Source organism: Phalangium opilio, unplaced genomic scaffold (genome assembly GCF_054372755.1).
Source record: "Phalangium opilio isolate 3A_F unplaced genomic scaffold, DU_Popi_V2 ptg000209l_1, whole genome shotgun sequence".
Lineage (NCBI taxonomy): Eukaryota > Metazoa > Arthropoda > Arachnida > Opiliones > Phalangiidae > Phalangium > Phalangium opilio.
Genome location: NW_028324217.1, coordinates 2010611 through 2029011, shown reverse-complemented (window position 1 = coordinate 2029011; position 18401 = coordinate 2010611). Strand labels below are relative to the sequence as shown.

At 34.6% G+C, this 18401-nt stretch overlaps 2 protein-coding genes across 3 annotated transcripts; one reads left to right on the top strand and one right to left on the bottom strand.

The window, feature by feature from the left end:
• Window position 1: 1 nt before the first annotated feature.
• Window positions 2–3961, bottom strand: PIG-Q (phosphatidylinositol glycan anchor biosynthesis class Q). The gene is made up of 8 exons (XM_089855714.1): window positions 2854–3961; window positions 2413–2533; window positions 1924–2050; window positions 1254–1407; window positions 1000–1192; window positions 814–928; window positions 233–291; window positions 2–176 (listed from the first exon to the last, which is right to left on the bottom strand). The coding sequence occupies exons 1-8, from the start codon at window positions 3642–3644 to the stop codon at window positions 48–50; spliced, it is 1689 nt and encodes a 562-aa protein (XP_089711840.1). The 5' UTR covers window positions 3645–3961; the 3' UTR covers window positions 2–47.
• Window positions 3962–5021: 1060 nt separating this feature from the next.
• LOC149618303 (uncharacterized) lies at window positions 5022–17440 on the top strand. Of its 2 annotated transcripts, XM_089855717.1 has the most exons (12): window positions 5025–5174; window positions 6477–6834; window positions 8060–8134; window positions 8205–8283; window positions 8352–8412; window positions 12217–12394; window positions 12541–12594; window positions 12674–12734; window positions 12820–12978; window positions 13445–13501; window positions 13591–13835; window positions 14535–17440. In XM_089855717.1, exons 2-12 carry the CDS (start codon window positions 6589–6591, stop codon window positions 14910–14912), a joined length of 1593 nt encoding a protein of 530 aa, XP_089711843.1. In that variant the 5' UTR covers window positions 5025–5174; window positions 6477–6588; the 3' UTR covers window positions 14913–17440. The 2 variants fall into 2 exon arrangements, with proteins under 2 accessions (XP_089711841.1, XP_089711843.1); XM_089855715.1 differs by lacking the exons at window positions 12217–12394; window positions 12541–12594; window positions 12674–12734; ... (2 more) ...; window positions 13591–13835; window positions 14535–17440 and adding exons at window positions 8850–9024; window positions 9110–9163; window positions 9237–9312; ... (1 more) ...; window positions 10183–10442; window positions 11136–12146 and having other exon boundaries at window positions 5022–5174.
• Window positions 17441–18401: the final 961 nt, after the last annotated feature.

Genomic DNA, 18401 nt, shown 5'->3' with positions numbered 1-18401 from the left:
CATTTATTTAATTTCTTTATTTATTTTATTGTTAAAAACAAATACATTCAAAGTGGGTAAATTATGTTACCACGGAATAAATTGAACACAAGTTCTTTCCATGTTAAGTTAGTTTCATCGAATTTGGTGTTTGGTTGCGTTTTGCACCATAATGTTACCCATGATGATGGTTTGGGCTAATTAAAAACCTCATTAAACTAATTAAAAACTAATTTAATAAAATTTAACTTACAGTCATGCGCAGATGCACAGTATCCTCAACATTGGAAACAACTTCAAAATAAATTTCACCTAAGATATTATTTAAAATAATTTAAATTACAGCGGAGACCTCGTAGGAATTCATACAGATACTAGGAATCATTGCGTTCCCCTATATCTCACACCCATGTTGATTTCTATGAATTCCTATTATCCGTATGTATTCCAGGGATAGATTTAATTTTAGAAGTAGGAATGGAGAACAGAGTAATTAATATCTGGGCGCGCGTCAAATCCCGGACGGACCCCCTTCCACGGGACGGAGGGGGGTATGAAAGAATTAATAGGCGGGAGGGTCATAGCGACAGAGGTAAAAAGGAATTACGTCATTATTTTTCGCCGTCCTCGTCAGCAACGTCATCAAAACGTAGTTTAAGTGAGCAGAAAATAAGATAATTTAAACTTTTCGTTACATTACGTGTTGGAGGGAGGGGCCCTATCTATACTGGGTGGTCTATGAGTTGGAATAACTGAAGTAAATACTAACCGTTCTCCATTCCTACTTCTAAAATTAAATCTATCCCTGGTATTCCTAAATACTAAACTAATTACCTCTAATTGCGGTATGACATGCAATTCGCAGCAATAAAACGTAAATGGGCATTGAATTAATCATTTTAACCATTTTAGCGATACCCAGGAGAAAAAACAGAACTGCTAAACGCAGCTGCAATAAAAATATGCCAATTTTAGACCCTTTTTTAGATACCGTTTCCACAAAATTAAAGTGTTATTTACCATAGTGAACACAGCATAGTAAACAACGACAGTTGGCAGCAAAAATATTAAAACTGTGAACATCAGTGTTCCTATGAACAACTGCTGAACATCGTAAGTGTAGGAATCAACTCGGTTTCGTAATGGATTCCGTTTTTTACCACAAAATAATCGCCATAAAGCTATTAGACCAGTTATGTTCAAATTGTAAAGTCTAATAATTAAAATTAATTTTAATTATTGAAGGGTTTAATTACAGCTTAATCTTAACTAACCTAGCAGCGTATCCGTAAAAACAGTAGATATGAATAGTGGCCAATGATATGAAATCACTGGCAAAACTTAGTAAAAACGTAACGCCAAATATTCCAACTATGGTGGAATTTTCCAGGGCAATAAGTAAGAACGGTTTCAGGACCACTATATACGCTGATAAAGGATTTTGAAAATTACAAATTTAGTTCTGGGCCTACTTTGATTATATTGCCATTTTAGCCTTTGACCTTTTTGGAACACCGCCCGGCCTCAGCTCAAATCGCAAGAATCTAACACAGGGTTCATACAACTTTTGGAAAACAAATTTCCCTGAGATTTCCATGAGGTTTTTCCCCCATATACTTCCCTGAGTTTTCCAGGTTTTTCCCCGTATATGGAGTATCCTATGGAGCAAATTTTAACGAAGGAGGGGGGCAAATAGGACTATAACATACTCAAAGGACATCCCTGTATCTCTAATATAACCAGAGTTATGAGCCTCCAAAGTATAGTGTAATGTTAATCCTATGGAGGGGATGTTTATGAACATTTTGCTTAATTACTCGGCCCCTGTTTGACGCAAACTTCCCTGAATTTTCCCTGATGTTTTTGTCAACTATTTATTTCCCTGATTTTCCAGGTTTGTATGAACCCTGTAAACACTAATTAAGCTAATTAAACGACTCATACTTTTCCATAAATAAATATGGTACAGGAAAAAGCGTCCCAACACGATATTAAGTGGCCGATTCAATTTCAAACCAGCTGGTACACCCATCAACCAATTTATCAAAGTTTGAAGTTCATTTACGACTGTCTGCAGAGACGATACAACGAGAATTACTACTATTCTACCCAATCAATTAAGAATCCCTTTTCGAAAGGGGGCGGGGCTCAATATCGTCTTCTTGGTGTTAAAGGGTTAAAAAGGAACATTGATAGGACGGTATGTGGACAACAAGAGATTGGGCTTCAAAGTTAACATTAACATGCAGAAGTTCGTTTAGTTTGAAGCCAAGTCTTAATTTACACGTCTTTGTTGTTCACACACCGTCCTATGAATGTTCCTAACGTCTTAAGAAAACCCAAGGTGGTGCTCAGCTCAACACACCAACCAGACTCTGTCTATTTGACCCCCCCCCTGACCTTTGAAAAGGGTCTATCTATTGCAACACCAACTTCAGTCATTTCCAGAATAGACGCAAATATCTCCTCAGGATTAAGGTAATCTCGTAAAATGAACGTTAAAACAACCCCAAACGCGATATCAGCAATTATTGCTGCTAATAAGTTTCCACACCTAAAAGTTATTATATTCAATATTTCAACCTTTTGCTATTACGTTTTAACATGAATACATACAGCTAATGGGAATCATTGTGTGGCCATTTTCACTCTAGGCGTGCTTTGTGGGAGGAGCTAGAACTAATCATTATGTATGACGAATTTCACCCATAGAGAATTAATAATCTATCTCGCTGCCTGTTGCACCTTGCGCGCGCCCCTAATTATGAGTAGTACGTTCTCAAGCCCCGCCCACAAACCCGTGTAGAAATTAAAATGGGACATATAGCTACACAATGATTCCTATTAGTTGTATGCATTCCTGGTATTAATTACTTTAAACTAATTTTATCCTCTTTCAAATAACCACAAAGAGTTTTGATATCCGAAAGTTTTCGTGTAAGTTGCCTCCCAGTTGCAGTGAAACGTAAGCCTTTGTACATCTTTTCATACGATAGTTTGTTAAGTGGGTTTAATACCGCTAAAAGTACCGCGATTAACAGCGCACCAACGCGGGAATTTGAATTTGGTACGCATTTTATAACGCTGTTCTTGTTACAGTTGTTAAATACACCAATATCTAATTTTTTAGACATTGTTAGGGTATAGTTTATAAAATCTATCATGCGTTCAAGTTTGGGGTTTGTTTCATCGGTATCTAACGCGTCACAATCGAGAATAGGGTGACAGTTGTAAGTAATAAGGGTCACTGAATGTTTGGCGCCATTTGGCGTATTAAGATTGATAACCTTTGACACGTAAAGTTCACTACCGATTTCTTTCGAGGATTTAATGTAAAAATGATTTAAATCTGGGTATGATTTTAATATAAACGTTGCGTTTAAATTGTTCATAAAACCGAGACACAATGATAGGCCTAATTCATTTTGTAAGATTGTTTTGGCATTCTCTAAAAGTCTTGCAAGTTCGTTTAGGCTTAAATCGTGCAGTAAAAATATCGCGTTTATCTTGGACTCTAATCTTATTGTATTAGTTTTACAAATGCATAAAAGCACACCATCAATGTCTGTATTATTATTATGTTCGAGAAAATGTTTTGGTATAAATATATCTGTGTGAAAATTTGTACTTTCCTGAATATCCGTGGCTATTTTAGTGTTTAACATCTTCTTTCGTTGCAACCATAGATATATTAAAAGGGTAGATACACAATTCAATGGGAGGTCGACGCGGAAGGGGCAACGAGCAGACAGCCGCTATTTTCTGGGGGTAGCCGTATAAAACGCCATCTATCGGGAACTTTCGAAACTAAATTAAGGGATGAGCTTAGAGTAGTGGCACTCTATGTTAACCCCCTATAGGGCATAATAAGTCAAACCCTCGGAGATGCCATTACTCCATTTTATACGAGCTAAGAGCAGAAAAACGTATTTTATAAATTTTGCACCTGTAAAATCTTTTAAAAAACACTTGGAACTTGTATTTCTACTTACTTTCGAGGAAATACCACCGTTTTCTGAAGGTAATAGTCTTTTTTATACATTTATTAGTAATGAAAACATTTAAGGCGAGCTAAGCCTTGGTCTTGTAAAACACGGCAGATTAGTGATTTTGAATTTGAAAACGATGCTAATCACTAACCTGCCGTCCTGCCGTGTTTTACAAGACCAAGGCTTAGCTCGCCTTAAATGTTTTCATTACTAATAAATGTATAAAAAAGACTCTTACCTTCAGAAAACGGTGGTATTTCCTCGAAAGTAAGTAGAAATACAAGTTCCAAGTGTTTTTTAAAAGATTTTACAGGTGCAAAATTTATAAAATACGTTTTTCTGCTCTTAGCTCGTATAAAATGGAGTAATGGCATCTCCGAGGGTTTGACTTATTATGCCCTATAGGGGGTTAACATAGAGTGCCACTACTCTAAGCTCATCCCTTAATTTAGTTTCGAAAGTTCCCGATAGATGGCGTTTTATACGGCTACCCCCAGAAAATAGCGGCTGTCTGCTCGTTGCCCCTTCCGCGTTTTTTCGTTAAGCCTAAGCCAGCGAAGTGGATCTAGACCCTTTATAGTTTTACTATATCTATGGTTGCAACATGGCGTTGTGTAAAACGAATTTGCCGCCAAAACCTTAACCAAGGCTTAGGAAAGACCCAGGTGGAAAAAAGTTCAAGTTTTACCTTTTAAAACGATATTATCCAATGGTAATATATATTTATGTGTGTGATTCGACTCCGATGTGGTAATTTAGGTTATAGATTACAAGAAAAGATTTAAATGGCTTTCTACCACCGTTTATAATTATTAATCAGAATTACACACGAACTCCACAAATCACAACCAGAGAAAGCCTAGTTGCTATTCCTTTTGTAGTTTCTCTGTCACAACTTAACTGAAGCCAATCTACGTAAAAACTGAAAAATTTAACAGACGACAGAGCAGACAGATTTGGCCAAACGCAAACGACGGTTTTTGTTCCACTACCTATAGAGTAAGCCTCCACTCCTATCACAATGTTAGCTACCCTCCTTGGTATCGTGGATTTTAGCTTATAGGATTAGGATTATATTTTATACAAGTACTCGGAGGCACGAGTTACACGTGACTACTGACGACACAAACGCAAGGCGAACCGCGGACGAAGGAGTGGAATCTCAACTTCTCGCGAAAAGGAGACGAGAATGAAGTAAATTTAAAGGTAAACACCATTAAATTTTCTCTTAATTATTGTGAAAATGGTAAAAATAAATCCATAAGATGTTAGTCTAACTTATTTTAAAAAATTTATTGAAAAACTTGCAAATATAAATTAGTTATTACAAATTTAAGTTAAGCCTTGGTTAAGAGCGAAGGAACACGGGAAGCATAGACATATAAACTTATATACACTCTTTATACGTCTATCGTTTGTAGTTTTTTTTAAAAATAGCGGAAATCGCGTGGTTGTTGTATTTGTATATTTTAAATTGAAATGAATTTTATGATTAGATAATATCATTGCCAACTAAATTTTGTCGTTTCATACAATCTCCCTTATGAAATTAAGCATCCGTTATGTCTTTCTGTAGATGTTTAGTACTTTTGACATTTGTTAGACCTAGAGTCACTGTGTTAACTTGTTTTTGTTACGTTACGATTCCTAGAAATTTGAGAGGTCAGTTTCTTAATTGGCAATTAATTCAGTGAAATCATAGAAGAAGCCATAGTAATAGCTAGCCATTAATAATAAAAAAAAATAATAAATAGAATCTAGTTCCTTGTTGAATATGAAAGGAAAATTTCTTAGTATCAGTGTTGAGGCAGAATTACATTACATTTATGTGACGGTGGTTTACCAATCCAATGAGGACTGAGGAGATATTAATGAAATACTGTTAATGAAGACAGAGACTCTTAAATTATTCTCTAACCATTTATTCTCATTTTAATTAACTTAATTTCAATTCCTCTTGCTATTGGGTGGTTTTTTTAAAAAAAAAACAAATAGATTTTTGTAACCTTCTAAGCCACTTAATGATTAAATACATTCAAGAAGTGATATCTAGTTTATTAGGGAGAAGGTATAAGATGCCTTAGTAATATTCTCGGGCGCCATAGTCCTGCAGTCCCCCTTTCAAAATACAAGGGGGGGGGGGACGTAAAAGGAGGCCCCCGGCTTATTTCGCGGCCTCTCCTCAGTCGGAGGAAAATACTTGTAATTTTTTATCTCATTCGCGTCGCGCTGACGTGCACTAGTTTTCAAGAACCAATGAGATGCTGGCTGGTTGTAATTTAGAGGCGGCGGGGATTAACAGTCCGGACAGGCTACATTACGTTTGGACTGGAGATAAAGAGCTAGATTATAAATGTGGAGGCGAATTTATACCTTCTCCCTAGTAAACTAGATATCACTTCTTGATACATTAGGGTTTCATAAAATTCTTTTAGTGTTTTTGAGATCAGTTTAAAAAAACAAACGTTAACTTAACTGGTTGACTCAAATTCTCATTCCAATTTTCAGACCAAAAAAAAAAAAAAAAATTCAACTTAACAAAAAAAAATGTAATTGCTTAATTGCGCTGCTAATTGCGGTAAATTAAACTCGTAATTAAAAGGACTGTTAATGGATAAATATGCCTCGGTCTTCGCTTCAAACACTTCTCTTTTGGGACTGTCTTCTTTCCCTATTTACTGTGTATTTACTCGCGCAATCATCGGAAAAAGTTGTGTCTCGGAATGTAACTTTCCTGTCATATCATAATGTTCTTGGTGAAAATGTGCGGTATAAACTTGAGGCTATTACTTCGGTTAACCAAGAATGTGTTTTTAACTTGGCTAATCATCTCAAGAATGAATCTCTGGGTCCATACAGCTTCCGGGTGAGTGAAAAATAAATTTTGTTTTTGGGGTTACGTTTTTTGCTTAAATTGGTGTTTTTATTTATGACCAAGGCTTAGTTTTTATGACAGTTGTTTAGTTTTTAGTTTTTACGGACCCATGCTTAGTTTTTACGGACGCATGCTTAGTTTTTACGGACCCATGCTTAGTTTTTACGAACCCCTGCTTAATTTTTACGGACCCCTGCTTAGTTTTTACGGACGCATGCTTAATTTTTACGGGCCCCTGCTTAGTTTTTACGAACCCATGCTTAGTTTTTACGGAGCCCCTGCTTAGTTTTTACGGAGCCCCTGCTTAGTTTTTACGGAGCCCCTGCTTAGTTTTTACGGACCCCTGCTTAGTTTTTACGGACCCCTGCTTAATTTTTACGGACCCCAGCTTAATTTTTACGGACCCCTGCTTAATTTTTACGGACCCCTGCTTAATTTTTACGGACCCCTGCTTAATTTTTACGGACCGCTGCTTAATTTTTACGGACCCCTGCTTAATTTTTACGGACCCCTGCTTAATTTTTACGGACCCCTGCTTAGTTTTTACGACCATTGCTTAGTTTTTATGACCATAAAAAGCATTTGAGTGTTAGAGTAACATATTTATGTTAACCATAATTTGGTCACGTTCTTGTGGCTCAATGACATCATGGGGTTCAGTCAAGAAGTAATATCTAGTTTATTAGGGAGTAGGTATAAGATGCCTAAGTATTCGCGCGCCATACTCCCAATCCCCCATTCAAAATACATAGGGGGGACGTAAATGGAGGCCCCGGGCTATTTCACCAGCCTCTCCTCAGTCGGAAAATACGTAATTTCGTCATTCGCGTCTCGCTGACGTGAGGTTTCAAGAATTGACCAATGAGATGCTGGCGGGTTGTAATTTAGAGGCGGCGGGGATTAACAGTCCGGACCTACAAACGTTTGGACTGGAGATAAAGCTAGATTATAAATGTGGGGCGAATTTATACATTCTCCCTAATAAATTATATATCACTTCTTGGTTCAGTATACAATCTTTTGTGCTCAATTTATTAGTTCTGGTTGACCTTCGAACCCTACTGTGTTTTTTTGTCATACTTAAGCCCTCCTAAACTTTTAATTATGTTTCAATTTATGACCTTCAAAGCTTCTAGATTCCCCTTTAACCGTCTTGCTTACGTTTATGACCTTTGTCTTAATAATTTGACCCTTAATATTCTGGGGTCAATTTTAGCCACAAATCAACCATACTTTGTTAATCGAAAAATATAAATTAGAAAGTTACAACGTTAAAGCAATTTGCATTCGTGTAAGTTAGACAAAACAATTAAAAGGCACAAAGTTCTTCTAGAATTAATTTTAACAAAACATAATAATAGGTGACTCCGTTTAAAGACAATTGTACCGAATGTCACAATTTGACACAAATTTTAGGCAATATTGAAATAAATCCATACGGTACGTCATTTATACCTGACTACCTAGCTTTCTATTTTCATTCTGATATCAGTAAATTATTCCAAAAGGTGATTCCGACTGCCTAAATTTTAATATGTCTTGTGGATTTCGGCCCCAAGATTACAATGAGTGAGTTAATTAATTTTGCTATCATAGTTGGCTGCTTTTCATGGCTTATTTGCATAAATTGGATTTTATTCAACACTACTACGTAATTTGTTTAAAATACCACCATAATCGGTGTCACGGGATCATTAGCTTTAATTTGAGTGGTCACATGACATATTTTGAATCAAAATTAAAATAGCGCTTCTCATATGAGATACCGCTAATTTCTTATTTGCATAAATTTCATTTTATTCAACAATACTACCTACTTGGTTTAAAATACCATCATAGTCGGTGTCACGTGACCGTCAGCTTTAATTTGAGGGGTCACATGACACACTTTCAATCAAAATTAAAATAGCGCTTCGAAAGGCTCGCCGCCGCATGTTTAGCGATTTTTAATTTTCATTATAACGCGTTACTAAGCCTATTTTAGTTTGAATTGCATGTTTTTTTAGATCTTCCAAAAGTTGGAACCTTCTCTTAACATGCTCTATTTTGAATTCACACGATAAATGTTTGGACTATTACAAATTCGAAGTGACATTGAAAAAAAAAGGTGGTCCAAGCGAAAGTTGTACAAATTTTACCCCAGATTCCTCCGAAAACCCAAAAAATGAACTTATAACAGGCGTATGTTACATTATTAAAATATTTCCTCTTATAATTTCTACGTTAATTTATTTCTGTCAAATGAATTTACAAAAACCAATTGCAGAGTAAATTCAATTATTCATTTAAAAATTTAAAATCAGGGTTTTATTGCGCTACTGTAAGTGTTTAAATTAAAATATTTTAATTACATATCATTAACTATTAATCATGGTCAATTAAAATTAATTCAGACATATTTTAAAAACGAAATTTGCAATTTTGATTATATAAAATGCAAATATGAAACTGAAGTTTTTACCATAAATGGTTAGTTTTATTTTATTTTAATTAATTTATTTCCACTTCACGTAATTATGAATATTTCTAATTAAATTTAGATTCAATACCTAAATATTATCCGTCATTTATCGTCACTGAAAGTAATTTTAATTGGATTAGTGCCTTAATTAGCGCCCTGATATTCACCGGTTTAATGATATATCTAATTTGGAGATATAAAATTTCTAATAATAATCGCAACTTGAGATTGACATTGCCAGAATTTTCAGAATCAGTTCTATATAACTCGGAAACTAATAAAGGTATATGCCTTATGAGGAATGCATACAGCTACTGGGAATCATTGCGTATCCAATTTTAATTTCTCAACGTATCTAGGGGCGGGCTTTGAGGGAGGAGCTAAGCTAGACTAACCATTATGTATGATGAATTTTACCCATAGCGAATTAATAGGCCTAATCTATATGGGAATTGTTTACACAATAATTCCTATTAGCTGTATCATAAGTTTATAAGTGATATGTTCCGTTCCATAAGTATGAATGGTACTACCAATACAAGTTCGTAATGCTAGTGAGAGACTTACAGTTCTCGAGATAACTAGTTCGAGAAGGAGAACGACGGAATTAAGCGAGTCAATTGAAGTCCTAACTACACTCGGTGCTGGTGGTTAATTAATTTTGCAGGACCAAGTTCCATCTAGGTCCTATTTAGTCTGAACTTACTAAGCCCAAATTTGACAAACAGCGCCAAAACCAGGCGTATGTCGCTTTACCCTGAATCACCTACCTACTTCAATCACTTCAAAATTACCAGAATTTACAAACTTATGGATGGAACATATCTTATTGATTGATTGTCTTAATGACAACCACTAAAATTAGATTAACATTACAGTATCTACATTTGCTAGTACAAATTGTAAACGAGAAGTAACCATAATTTATACACAAGAAACACCTGAAATTCTAGATAGCATCGTTGCCTTAGTCAAATTTCTCAACGTTTGTTGCGAGAATGTCATATTTCGTTTAGACTGCGAACAGTTTGAATTGGTTAGGCGAAATCCACACGCTTGGTACAAACGTGGTGATTTATTTCTTATTGTTGAAACAGCCGGAGCTGTTTTACGTGAACGAGCGTTTTCAGATAACAAGGTAGTCAAATTTCAAACGTCATAGCCCTGTAATAGTCTCCATAAGTATGGGATTGCCGTATAGGCCTATAATGTGCCATTGCGAGGGGAGGAGCTACGTGACTTGACGTCAGTAGAGAGTTTTCGCTATGGGGAGAGGAATTAAAATTCGTGGGATTAATTTACACTGCGGGTCGATTGCGCGCACGGTTAAAGCTGAAATACTACCAATATGGCTGCCAAAAAACTGCAGTAAGGCTTTTTTAGGTGTGACGTATGAAAGCTATCTATATTGCTAATGTAAATTGTATTGCCAAAGTTGACAACTTTATATAGCCGCTTGAACTGAGATAAGATATAAGGGGTGTGACGTCACTACTGTAGCCTTAGTATCTCTCTATTTCCTTCAATTTGCTTTAGAGACTTCTGCGCCATCTGTGTTTAAATGTTTATAATAAATTTGAACACTTTTAAAAGCTTAAATAAATTTTTATATTTTGTCCTTGGTTGAGTTTGGTTACAGTAAAGGTAGAGATCACAGTAGACTATGGTGCGTTTGCCAAAAATGCAAGACCAGATGACGCCACAGTAGACTCCCCTCTACAATTTACAAAGGTCTTTATACCCCGTACTTATCCGGGTTATTATGGGGTTATGATTATTTCTCAATATCGGCTTACAATTTTTATTTCAAAAAATATTTTCTTGTACGCAGAAAATTTCTCACTTTGAGGAGGACGCTTTGGACCCCTATTTTTTACACAATTTCCTTCGAATTGTTGATAATCTTGATTTGTCAAAACATATTGTCGTTCATTTTTCGTTCACACCCAGTAATGTCCAATTTTACGCCATACCCCATTGTAAGAGATTCAAAATAGTACAACACTTGCCTCTGTTATGTCATTTTTTAAGCTACGGTGAGGATTTGTTGCCCGTAACGGAGAATTTAGAGGATTTTAGTCGTAAATGGGAACAAAGCCCAGAGTACAAAAATTTAATTTTAGCTGTTCAACGAGCTACGGATTTAATTAGCAATAATCCAGATTATTTTAATGATGTTTTCATTGTAAGGAATTAATTAGGTTTTTTATTAATTTTATGGTACCCGAGTTTTTAAATGGGTTAAGGAAAAGGTACGGGAGTTTTTAAATGGGTTAAGGAAAAAGTCCGTGAGTTTTTAAATGGGTTAAGGAAAAAGTCCGTGAGTTTTTAAATGGGTTAAGGAAAAAGTCCGTGAGTTTTTAAATGGGTTAAGGAAAAAGTCCGTGAGTTTTTAAATGGGTTAAGGAAAAAGTCCGTGAGTTTTTAAATGGGTTAAGGAAAAAGTCCGTGAGTTTTTAAATGGGTGTCTGGAAAATTGAGGAAAGTTTAATATGGTCAGTAAAATTGTTGAACATCTTTTTAAGTTTTTAAAATATTCCAATTTTAAGAGATTTTTGGGTCCAAGCTTTAATTTTACAATGAAATTTGAAAGTCAATATTTTTGAGTCATATTTTTTTCTAAATAATGTACAAATATTTTTATTAAATAAACAAACTACTTATATACAACAACAATTCAACTTTTGGAAGAAAATAAAAATAATTATGCACCTAACTATATATTTACAACAGAGTAAATTTTAAAGTAAAATCATTTTTACAAGCACATATAGTATTGGCATTCCATAATATTTTCGCATTAATACAACAGAAAGCTGCCAGTACTCGATAGAGTTTAAATTTTTTTAAACACTAACAAATACCGTAGCTATAAAATTTCAAATCGGTTTAAAAATTAATTTTCGAAATAGATTTGGTCATCATCGTCTATTTAAATGTGATTATAATAAAAATAATCGGAAACGAGTTCAAATTTGTTCCAAAACAATTGTAGTTCAACTATTTGAACTATTCGACGATTTTACTACGTGTAATTTTAAACCACATTCAAAGTATGGCGAAGTTGGTGGTAGTCAGGTTCTCTCAGTTGTAAGTAATTTTGAAAACTTAATTAATTAAACTATAAAGCCCTGATTAACATCGTAATTAGTTTAATAATTAATTACCTAATTAATTTAATAATTAATTACCTAATTAATTTAATAATTAATTACCTAATTAATTTAATTATGTAGGAAAATGCGCAATTTATGTTTAAAAACTTAACACCAGGTTATTACTGTTATCACGTAAGAATGCGATTTAACTTCAAAAAATAAAAAAATATTCATTGCGTTATCGCAAAATTGATTAGAAATTTTAATTCAGGTACAACCACTTGGTTGCAATAGTGATTGCGGTTTTTTTTCCAAAGTTTATCATCTCAGAGGTATTTAGTATACAAATGGGTGTTCCATTTTTCGAAATGGGAGGTGTTTTATTTACCTATATCTGGAAATTTTATTGTAATTTAGAGGATATGTTGGTTCCATTAAAATTATTACCACAACCGCGTCCCAAAATGGAATCTACGCAAATTGCGTATATTGTTTGCGCTGTTATTAGCGGCGTTTTTGTTGTGGGTTTAATAATTGGACTAATTATAAGACGAAGACTAAGAAACGCGCCATCAGGTAAATCAATCGGATTTGGCAAAGAAATTATTATATCAGGGATAGATTTAAATTTAGAAGTAGGAATGGAGAACAGAGTAATATCTGGGCGCGCGTCAAAGTCCCGGACGGACCCCCTTCCACGGGACGGAGGAGGTGGGGGTATGAAAGAAGAGGCGGGAGGGTCATAGCGACAGAGGTAAAAAGGAATTACGTCATTATTTTTCGCCGTCCCCGCATCAGCAACGTCATCAAAACGTAGTTTAAAACTGAGCAGCCAATAAGATAATTTAAACTTTTCGTTACATTACGTGTTGGAGGGAGGGGCTTTATACTATACTGGGTGGTCTATGAGTCGGAATAACTGAAGTAAATACTAACCGTTGAGCTCCATTCCTACTTCTAAAATTAAATCTATCCCTGATTGGACCGAAGTGAACAGCCTGAAAAATAATATTTTCATATTAAAAATTAACCAATATTTCAGATTTACAATCTCCAAATAAGAATATGTTCATTCCATTAAACGAAGTTATACTTGAAGGTACAATATACTACAAAACCCATAGCTTATTAATTATAATTTTAAACTAATTAATTCAATTGGTAATTAACATAAATCGATATTAACAGACAAACCCTTGAAGAGAAGGGAAATAACAATCCTCTATACGCAAGAAACTCCCGAAATTTTGAACTGTATCTCGAAACTTGTAGAATTTTTACGAAAATGTTGCGATGTAGTAATTAGATTTGATATGGATGATGAAGTTAATGTGCGCAAGAATCCAGTGGCCTGGTATGGTCGTGGAGATGTGTTTATTTTGGTTGAAACTGAAGGCGCTGTTTACAGAGAACAGTGTTGCCTCGATGGAAAGGTTTGTTGTCTATTTTGAAATACATTTCAAAGGCATATAGAATATAACCGAGAAGTGATATCTAGTTTATTAGGGAGAAGGTATAAGATGCCTTAGTATTAATTGGCGCGCGCCATAGTCCCAGCCAGTCCCCCCTTTCAAAATACAAGGGGGGGGGGGCGTAAAAGGAGGCCACCGGGCCACTATTTCGCGGCCTCTCCTCAGTCGGAGGAAAATACAAGTAATTTTTTACCTCATTCGCGTCGCGCTGACGTGCACGAGTTTTCAAGAACCAATGAGATGCTGCAGCTGGTTGTAATTTAGAGGCGGAGGCGGGGATTAACAGTCCGGACAGCAGCTACGTCTACGTTTGGACTGGAGATAAAGAGCTAGATTATAAATGTACAGGCGAATTTATACATTCTCCCTAGTAAACTAGATATCACTTCTTGATATACTTAAGAAACTAAGCGAGGCCTTGACTTGAAGAAGAGAGTTATGGAGTGGAAATCCCCATACCTATAACGTTGCCTCTACGAACTTTCTTTGAAAAACCACTCCCGGTATTATTACTCCATATATGGGGGGTAAAAAAACCCCTGGAAAATTCAAGGAAATCGGTTTTTCCAAAAGTTGTATGAACCCTTGGCCAATTTTTGAAAAGTGGTGTACCTACCTATGCAATATTTAAATTAAAATAAAATTCAATGTATTTTCCAGGAAATTCATCACGTTAACGAAGACTCCCTGGACTCGTATTTCATCCACAGTTTCATGAGAATCATAAATAACCCAAATTCAATTATTGATTATTCAAAATATGTCGTTCTTCGATTTTCTTACACTCCCAAGCGCGTTTCTTTTAAGACTGTAGCTTTGAGCAAACGTTACGTCATATCTCAACATTTGGCACATTTGTGTCATTTTTTAACTTATGGTAAAGATCTGACCCCCACCACCGAAAATTTGTTGAAATTTTTTAACAAATGGGAAAATACCTTAGAGTATTCGAATCTCGATATTGCAATTAAAAACGCGAAGTATTTTGTTCACGCCAATCCTGATTACGTTACGCAAGTGTTTAAAAGTCGTAATTAAGTTAAGTTAATTAGTTCCTAAGTTTAAGTTTTTTTTTTTTTTTTGAATCTCAGATATGATTTTAGAATTATTTAGGCATGTGCGAGTGCTCGAAAAGGTTCGAGTACTCGATCGAGCTTCGAGCCGAGTACTCGGCTCGAAGCTCGATAAGCGATTTTTGAAAAGCTCGATAAGTTTTCGAGCCTTGGCCCAAAGCTCGATTAAAGCTCGATAGCCAAAATTGAGTTCCCAACCATCTCTCAAAAACCCTGGATGCGCGAAATCCTACTTTTTCGATCTGCGCAGGGGTTTAAGTAAGCTTAATTCTTATTTGCTCTTGAAATGGTGTGACACAGAAGCAGTTCTAAGACGACTTTTGATTGGATCTTTAGTTTGAGACGTAGCATGCATGAAGCACGTGAAATTATTTCATCATCCTACGTTAGCCGCGTTGTTTTGTGGGAGGAAATAGGCGATTTGCCATTCGGTGGTAGAAAGTCCTTTGTTTTGGTGAAGCTTCAGGGATAATGGGAAGTTTGGTCGGTTTGTAGAATTTATTTTAAATTAGAATTAAAAGTTAGTATAAAATAGAATTCTAAACTAGTATAAAATAGAATTCTAAACTAGAATAAAATAGAATTCTAAACTAGTATAAACAGAATTCAAAACTAGTATAAAACAATTTAAAACTCACTAAAAAGTTAAAGATACCAGATAATCAGAGACTAACAAACATTAAAGCTTCTGATATGGAAGCCAGCGAAGAAGATAGTCGGGATATTAGCATAGATGATAGTCAAGATGTTAGCCTAGATAGTCAAGAGGATCCAACTTTCGAAAATAGTCAAGAACTAATTCAAAATAGTGATCAAGACAATGAAGACCAAATTTTGAATCAAGAACCAGGCACTAAGCAGCCCCGTAAAAGCAAAATATGGGATTATTTCGACTGTGTCAAAGATGGGTTTGCAAAGCTCGATGAGGCTCGAAAGCTCGATAAGGCTCGAAACCCGATTTTTGACTAAACCTGAAAGCTCGAGAGCTCGATAAGAAAATCAAAGCTCGGCTCGAAGCTCGATAAGAAAAAATTTTCAAGGCTCGAGCTCGGCTCGAAACTGAAAATTCAGGGCTCGCACACCCCTAGAATTATTTTCATTTGTATATAAATTGTTTTATTAATTGGGGCATTTTTTTAAATGGCTGCGAAATGGAACGGAGTTGCCAGGAATACCTGGAAGAGTCCAGGAATTTTATTTTTTATATAAAATTCTGGAAAATTCCACGATTTTTTTTTAATTTTGGAAAATTCCAGGTTTTTTTTAATTTTGGAAAATTCCAGGTTTTTTTTAATTCTGGAAAATTTCAGGATTTTTTTAATTTTGGAAAATTTCAGGATTTTTTTAATTTTGGAAAATTTCAGGATTTTTTTAATTTTGGAAAATTTCAGGATTTTTTTAATTTTGGAAAATTTCAGGATTTTTTTAATTTTGGAAAATTCTAGGATTTTTTTAATTCTGGAATTTTATTTTTTACATAAAATTCTGGAAAGTCAAGGAAAATTCCTTGAGTTTGAAAGTGGGGAAATTTAAGGTTTATGAGGTTAAAAAACTAAAAATATTCCAGAATTCATGGGAAAATCATGGAGTTTTTACAGAGTTCAAAGTAAGTGATCTAATTTGTAAATAAATCAATATTAAAGTCAGAGAAAACACAATATAGATTAAGATTAATAACGAAAAGTTAAAGTAGTCTAAAAGTCATGGAAAAATCATGGAGTTTTTCTTAGAATTTAAATAACATGATTTTTTTTATATGTTGAAATTTGTTTATATATTCATAATATGATCTGGTAAACCGCACGTAGATTAATATGTGAACTATAAAATTCAAAATAATCCAAAAGTCAATGAAAATCCAGTGAGATTGATATGATAACTACCTCAAAATTCAACGCATAATTTGACAAAGCTCTTAGCAACTCGTATATTTAAATCTCAACTTATGTTAATTTTTATAACACCCTTGTAAATTAAAGACAACAGATCTTGACGTGTTTATGTAAAAAGGCCTAATTGCCTACCATAAATAACATAATTTGTACCATAAGTTTATTAAACATGTTCCATAAGTATGACACTAATACAAGTTCGTAATGTTACTGAGAATGAGACTTACAGTACTCGAGATAACTAGTTCGAGAAGGAGAACGACGGAATTAAGCCAGTCAATTGAAGTCCTACCTGCTACACTCGGTAGTGGTTAATTAATTTTGCAGCTAGGACCAAGTTCCATCTAGGTCCTATTTAGTCTGAACTTACTAAGTTACCCAAATTTGACAGTAGCGCCCCCACTCACCAGGCGTATGTCGCTTTACCCCGAATCTATGACCTCCCTACTTCAACGACTTCAAAATTACAAGCTCCAGTTTCTAAGTTACCAGAGATTAACAAACTTATGGAACGGAACATATCACTTATAAACTTATGTTCATATACTTATTGATATAATGCTACGCGATAATATTTTTAATAAAAAACCAAACAATCTCATTCTTGTTCCAAGAATTTTTACCGCTCCTTTGCGTCAAAGCTTTACTGATAACAATATTAATATTGATATCTTACATCTACACAATAAGGTCGAAGCCATAAAAAAATCGTAAGTGGAATTTGTATAATTAAAACCGTTTTTATAAAAAAAATATAATAAAAACACCATTTTATAATAATATACAAATTTAATAAAACCTGAGTTGGATATGGTCCCAAAAATTCTGTACCTTCGATTGTTCTCAAGTGCTAAATGGGTTCTTATTTCATTATTATTTTCACATTCCTTCATTATTAAACAATTCGTTTTTAACAATTACAATTTTAAAGGGAATATAACCCACCTTTTTTTAAAATTTTCCACCGGATATTTTTAGGGCTAGTTTGCGTTTTGTTAAAGGGGGTCATCCATAAATAAAACCTTTGTACTTAGACTAATGGCACCCCATGTTATTTCTCCATAGATCTTAATACAGTCGAAGGCAGATGACTGCCATTACTCTAGGCCTATATTCCCTTCAAACGTACTTAAATAAAATTAATAAAAAAATCGATAATGACGCTTTTATGAGTACTACATAAGTTTATAAAAATATATATATTTCATAAGTCTTACTTACACATATCAATCGTAGTACTGTTTAAGTGGTTGCACCATTATACGCAATATTGCGAGTGTTACACTTACACATTTTTGAACAAACTTATCATCAAACATTACCTGTATAGCTGCTTATTGTTACCGTATGTCAACTTTATCATAACCAATAACTGACGTTCTCTTATCTTTTGGTAATTTTTATCGGCAAATATTTTTCTACCCACGAGATATAACAATACTGTATTGCGAGACCAACGCCTTTGAACAATGAAACGTTTCGTAGACATGTTGTTATAAAATTTGTTTCGCTAGAAAATGTTACAAAACGGGCTCTTTTTATTATTTCAAAATGTTAAATAA

What these genes read in the sequence shown, in the direction of transcription:
- LOC149618303 (XM_089855715.1), top strand. Translation starts at nt 6,589, where the DNA reads ATGCCTCGGTCTTCGCTTCAAACACTTCTCTTTTGGGACTGTCTTCTT. An exon ending in TGGGTCCATACAGCTTCCGG is followed by an intron (nt 6,835 to 8,059) that starts GTGAGTGAAAAA and finishes GGTCAATTTTAG; the next exon opens with CCACAAATCAACCATACTTT. An exon ending in TTAAAGCAATTTGCATTCGT is followed by an intron (nt 8,135 to 8,204) that starts GTAAGTTAGACA and finishes ACATAATAATAG; the next exon opens with GTGACTCCGTTTAAAGACAA.
- PIG-Q (XM_089855714.1), bottom strand. Translation starts at nt 3,644, where the DNA reads ATGTTAAACACTAAAATAGCCACGGATATTCAGGAAAGTACAAATTTT. An exon ending in GAGGATAAAATTAGTTTAAA is followed by an intron (nt 2,534 to 2,853) that starts GTAATTAATACC and finishes AATAACTTTTAG; the next exon opens with GTGTGGAAACTTATTAGCAG. An exon ending in ACTATGCTGTGTTCACTATG is followed by an intron (nt 929 to 999) that starts GTAAATAACACT and finishes TTTTTATTGCAG; the next exon opens with CTGCGTTTAGCAGTTCTGTT.